Below are 6,481 nucleotides of genomic sequence, written 5' to 3'. Positions count from 1 at the left end.
ATATATATATATATATATATTGGTTTTTTAAATATTTTTTATTGTATTAAACTTCAACAATCGGCAATTAAATCAATCGAAATTTGGTCAAAGTTATTTTAATATTTATTTTCATCGAAGTAAATTAACTTTAATCTCGATTTAATTTACTCTTTACTTTTGACTTAGAACTAGAAAAATATACAATTATAAGTAACACTTATAAGAATAAAGCAATTAATAGAAATAATTTTATTTTCGATCACAAAGAGGATTCTGGTGCTTAATAATAATAAATTATGTGCAAAAATATAAAAAGTAACCGAGAATAAAGTTAATCCGTATTGATAGAAATAGACATAAGTCACGTGATTAATTTGAGCTCGAAATAGCTGTGACAATTCGTCGTCGATCTCGCGTCGACCGGTTGGATTTCTTTCGCTGTATATTTCGATCACATCAAATAAGGTTTTTCACGTCTCGAATAATAAATGTTAAAATTACGCCATTTCGCATATGATCTCAGTGACGTTAACTCGGAAAATTGTGACAACTCGCGGTCGGAGGTTGCAACTAACACTTTGATTAATATCGTAGTATTGGCAATGCCTGTGGTACTGCGGCGAATCACGGAAAATTCTCCAGCGGGAATAACTTTCCGCAACATCGCACTCCGAACGTTAAACGTCGTCCGCAAGTCGTCGATAATGAAAATTGGAAAGACGAATTATTAAATAAACATCATCATATGGAACGGTGATTGTAATCAATCTGAAAAGCTATCGTTATACGCACATGATATGCGATGCGCACGATAGCCGAGGGTCTCTCGCTGATCTCGGCCTGCGACGTCTCGGAATCCGCCATCGCTCCGGCCGGACACCTTGAATTCGACGCGGCCCGCGATGACGAAGGACGACACGGCCGAGAAAGGTCGAGGTCTGCGCGTCGTCCACGACTTCTAAATTTAGCTGGTTAGCAGACCGGCGATACACGAGGCAACCCGTCTCCTCGTTATCCCGGGTACTCCACGTCGCGTCGATCGGAGACGCAGTCCCTTCATGCGCTTCTCGATGCTTTTCATCGACCGCGTCGCATCAATGTTTGTGGCAGCAACGCGCGCGAAATACAAAGATTAAAGTAAAACATATTACACGTAAAAAGGTCTGTTCTTTATAACTGAACTGTTGTACTTAAAAATAGATATACATTTGAAGTTTGACAAAAGCGATATAGAAAGTTTTAGTAGAGCTATAGAGAAAACAAATTTAGATAACATGCAATGTCTAGAAGACGTTTATGGTGTCTTTTAGATATTTTTTTAGACAGTATATATGTCCTAAGAAACATCTTTATGATTGTGATGTTTTTATGGCGTCTTTCGTAGATATACGTATTATCTGGAAACCTAAAGATCCGAAAAAAAGAAAGCGCGAATAAACGTTAGATAAACTAGTTGTTTCGATGAAGGCACAAATATATTCTATTCTATATCTATGGATAAGGATGAACGACGCTGTAATTATTGTCAAAATGAATATAACCCATTCAATCAATTGTAAGCGACTTGAACTATAATAGTTTCAAACGAAGCCTAACTTAAAATCACTCATTAAGTATTTACAGTAAAAGACCTATTTGGAGTATAGGTCTTATTTTAAATTTAGGGTGTAAACGTAGCTTAACGCGATGATTCTTTTCTCCAAGCGTTAAACGACAAACTAAACACTAGACTCGTAAACGACGATTTGTACGATCGACTTCTTGGGTGGCGCCATTCCAGATACTGCGATGTCGCGCAATACCGCCTCCACTGCTTCTTCCCAGTTCTGATCCTTTGTGATGCTCCGGTCTATGGACGCGGACCATTTTAGTCGTGGCATAGATATGACCGTCAGTACTTTTCTAAAATTGGCATTTTATTGTTAATCTTCTTCTAACGATTTCTTGGAAAATATCAATAAGGAAAATCATTTATTAAAATTTCTCTGTAGCTAATTGTAGAAGAAATAATAAAGAAAGATATATACCGTATATCAGAGTGTAACGCCGACATATCGCCGCCTGCTTGTTCACCTAATTTCCTGAGAGCCTCAGCCAATGGACCGCTCAGTCTTTGTAGTCTTCTCCAAGACTGAGCGTACTGTCTTCTGACGAGCTCGATGATGGTGCTAGTCAGCGCCAAGCCGACCAAGATGTACAAAGTGCACAATAAAGTGTACTTCGGCTTCTCTGAATAAGATTAACAGACAATATGTAAAAATAACTACATTAAATTTGGCGCAAATAAATATTAGCCAATTATCTACTTTCATTGAGATTCGAGATTCTGGAGATACAGGAGATTTTTATTTTTTATTTACTTGGGACGAGATCGCCAAAACCTATGGTGGTCATGGTCACGAAACAGAAGTAAAATCCATCAAAAAAATCCCAATCGTCCTCCCACAACATAAACATTCCAGCTCCGCAGGCGAGATAAAGAAAGAGTAGCATAATGGTGGCACAAGCACCTAGAAAAAAAAGATCATTAGATCAGAAATCGACTAAATTAATTAAAAATGTATTTGTATATATTTACATATAAATATTATTATTATTAAGTACCAAGATCTAACTTCAATCGTATTTAACTTCTTTATTTATTTTATCTAAATCAATTACGATTAATTACCTCACCTAGTGACCGTCGACCAGTTACATTCGTCGGGATGAACGAAAGCTTCGCGAGAAACGGAAGTTTCGACTTCACCATCAACCCGATATACACTATTGCGTTTGCGAATAGTTTTCCCCAATCAGCGATTACTATCAAGGTGAGAGGTATACCGACGAAAGCGAAAAAGATGCAGAAAATTTTTCCCCAGTTGGTCGAGGGCACAACATTGCCATATCCTGCAAATGTAAATCATCGTAAAACTAATATTCGTTTCTATCAATGTAGATTAATTTTAATTTCAATACAACTTACTCTTCATCTTTTTAGTTCTAAAAATTATAAGAGTAAGTTGAATCAAAATTAAAATTAAACTACATTGGTTAAAATAAATTGATATCTCCTTAAATCTAATATTCGCTAATTTAATACTAAAAGACATCAGTAATTAATTCTATTTATTTATTTTAAATATTAAAAGTATTATTGTTTAGTACTCCAAATAAATAATTAATTACTATCTTTAGTATTAAATTGATCAGTATTAGATTTTTATATAAAAGCAACAAAATATTGTCGAAGTTTTCAACTTTATCTAATTTTAGAGATGACGGAATTTTAATACAAGATGATTTTTTCTTTGCGAGAAAGAAAAAATAATTATTGATTCCATATATTATAATAAATTCTTCAATAAAATCTTCGGTGATAATTAGAACTAGATACCGATTGTTGTGAGGACCGTACTGGCGAAGAAAATTGCCTGGAGAACGTTCCATCTCTCCGTCACAATGGGTGATAGTTCCAATTCAGAAAAATCAGGACGATTAATGATATCTGTCACGAAGCTGATCAGGAGACCTGCCTCCGCTGCTTCCTGAACCGCTTCTTCATAGGTGCGCAATTTCACGCTTACCTGGAAGACACCAAGTATCGTGAAGGAATATTCATATTTCGATGTCGTTAATTTCTTACCAAGGTATGCAGATTAAAAATGTCCGTGCTGTTGGAAATTGTCTCCACAAAGCGATATCGTTGCATACGTAATCTTGCGCGTAAACGCTCGAGTCGTCTGAGCTCCGCCGGAAGTTCGATCTGCCGGAAAACCTGGAAACATATTTAAAATAAAAAATTTTATGAAATAATTTTGATATATAAATTATATTTTGAAGCGCATAAATCTAAATTGCTTAAGATAACAATTATACTGAACGATCATTATTGTTTCTAAATGTTTAAGTCAATAATTAAATAAAATTATATCCTAAAGGAAGTTAAGTAGCGTATTGTGTAAAATGATTAAATAAGACTATATTTTAAAAAGTGTTAGCATATTTTTTATTTAACATTATTATTTAATACTATTATGTCATTCAAAATTTTAAATTAAATAGTACTTATTTTTTATAAGTGTTTCGTTGACCATTATGAGATTAACGTATTAAATTGAAGATATTATGAAGGCATATTAAATCTTCCTTTATTAGCGATATCGCGTTAATGATTGATTGAAGTCAATAATAAATCGATAAAGTCTTTAAACCTAAGTAAGTACCTCTTGAATCTCGAGTACTATTTTAGGCTAATGAGAATAAACCAGTCGATATGTGCGTATTTATCGAGCAAATGCACATCCATCTGCACTGTTTACAAGGATCATTGATTTACTGACATGCGTATGTCGTTATTAAAACATGCTGAAAGTAACTACTAATTGTTGAAGATTATACAACATAAAATATTCGTTTCTTTTTAAAGAAGCCTAGAAATATTATTTTCGATTGGAAACAAATTATTTCAAAGAAAGCATTGATTTTTTATTAATCATTTCAACAGTTACCATGAATAATTAATTTTTTAATTAATATTTGTTAATTTTGCTATGTACGTTGCAATTATCATCTTTTAAGCCATTCATATAGAGATGAGAAATCATATAGAGATGAAAATTGGCGGACATAAATGAATCGAGTTCATTGAGAAGCAATATTGTTTAGGAAATATATTTCCGCAGCCGTTTTATGGCACACTTAAAAAATCATGATCATCGTGAATTTCAACGCACTGATATTTTTACCGAACTTCATTGAAGGCGTCAGTAGTAATATATTTCCAACCAAAACCGCGCGATTGGTTCGCCGCTAAAAATAAAGGTACGATTCGGTGGGCTATAAGTCCGTTCGTTATTGTATAGAATGTAAATATTTATGGAACATCGAATACATTTAACTCCACGCTAGAAATCTCGTTTCTCAAATGAAAATCCATGCATATGACTTTGTAGATTTGAAATATTATTGGCGGCATTTCGCTCTCTTCTTCGATCGTTTTGTCGTGCGTTTTAACCCGACAAGTTTTCCCCAAAATTGAAATTGAACGGAAATAGTTGATTTGTGCCTGCAATCGCGATCAATTGGACGCGAATAGACGAGGAATTCGGAAAGCGAAAAATAAACGGATTGTTCACGCGGTTATTTTGATTCTCTTTAAATCCATTTGTTACAGAAAAAAACATCTGATATCCAGTAAATATCAACCAAAATTAATATAATTATAATATAATTATAATTATCTACTATATATAATTATAATTATCTATATAATTTTCTACTCAACAATGTAACTGTGTTATATAATTGTTAATGTTGTATATATTACAATTATATTATTAGTTATATTAATTATAACTAATAATTACACATAAAGAATGGTTTTGCTGAAATATCTAAAAAAATGTTACTAAAAATATATATAGATCTGAAAATAAATAAATTTTGTTGAGCTACCAAAATAATTATGTAAGATACTGATCGCTAGAATATTAAAATCTTTTTTGCAGCTTTGCTCATCATGGTGAAATTTTCTACACAAATATTTCGATGGACCAATAAAATTATTTTCAGATCTGTATGTAGTTAAATTTTTAGATATTTCAACAAAACTATTCTTTCTGCGTATGTTTATTAGTTAGCATTTGATGGATAAAATTAATCTTCACTTTTATGAATAATCATCAATTTTAAGAAAAACTCGTAACCAACAAGATTATCATTGAATCTTATTTATTATGTCTATCTTAAATTTTATGCTGCAAATCGTTCTAAAATCTCGGACAGAGAAAGAATTAATTAATTACATTGATCAAATTGTTTAAATTTGATTATTAATTCTTTCTCCATTCGAGATTTCGGTGCGATTTCTATTATTACGGGTTTGATATACAAGGTTTTATTATCAAGAAAGTAAACTTCAATCGTGATATCAAGATAATATCGTCTTCATCTTACCAGTCCGCCGATCGCAGTGTAAAGCATTAGGATGATCAGTAGCCCCACGTGACCGCCGATCGATTTGATTTTTCGCAGCGTTTCTTTCTTGATGAATTGTCTGGTGTTCTCGCTATTCGTCGCAGTGCCGATTTCGACAGATGAATTGTACTTATTATTGTTGGTCATCACGCTCGTGTTTTTCACAGGAGACGTAGGCGCACCGACCACTCAGAGAAGACTGATCGGTATGCTTTGCTCCGCGATGTCTCCCCCAGTAAAGCAAGGTTCTTTGAACCCGAGTAGCATAATTCATTGGTGAGATAAACATCGGTTTATAAACATTGGCATGCATTGGAAATATGTTGGACCAATATTGCGCCAATAAATTAATTATGCTCTACTAGGCATTTCAAACTATATGCGATATTAAATTGCAGCAGAAAATGATGTATGTGATAATACATACATAAATTTGAAGCATTCTGAAGAGTACAAGAATGAAAAGCGGAAGAAATGGAGAGGCGAATATGCGATGTTTAATATTCAATATTTCTAGAATGTAATTATAAAAAATTAA

The 6,481-nt window shown here is 33.2% G+C and overlaps 2 protein-coding genes across 2 annotated transcripts in view; both read right to left on the bottom strand.

Moving 5' to 3' along the window:
• The window catches only part of LOC108686309 (perilipin-2-like), a 4,260-nt gene extending 3,187 nt beyond the window's left edge, over positions 1–1,073 (bottom strand). The window contains exon 1 of the mRNA XM_018191557.1: positions 775–1,073. Coding sequence (XP_018047046.1) covers positions 775–846 — 72 coding nt within the window. The 5' untranslated portion in view covers positions 847–1,073. The remainder of the gene's footprint in view (positions 1–774) is intronic.
• A 607-nt stretch (positions 1,074–1,680) lies between these two features.
• On the bottom strand, positions 1,681–6,252 carry LOC108685802 (TWiK family of potassium channels protein 7-like). Its single transcript, XM_018190774.1, is given in 7 exon segments — positions 1,681–1,884; positions 2,010–2,211; positions 2,343–2,492; positions 2,659–2,874; positions 3,362–3,551; positions 3,611–3,742; positions 5,923–6,252. Coding segments are annotated over 7 exon segments (1,404 nt in total). The 3' UTR covers positions 1,681–1,700.
• Positions 6,253–6,481: the final 229 nt, after the last annotated feature.

This window comes from Atta colombica, unplaced genomic scaffold, assembly GCF_001594045.1.
Source record: "Atta colombica isolate Treedump-2 unplaced genomic scaffold, Acol1.0 scaffold100, whole genome shotgun sequence".
NCBI classification, from domain to species: Eukaryota; Metazoa; Arthropoda; class Insecta; order Hymenoptera; family Formicidae; genus Atta; species Atta colombica.
The sequence above is the reverse complement of the archived record's forward strand: the minus strand, read 5'-3'. Positions and strand labels throughout refer to the sequence as shown.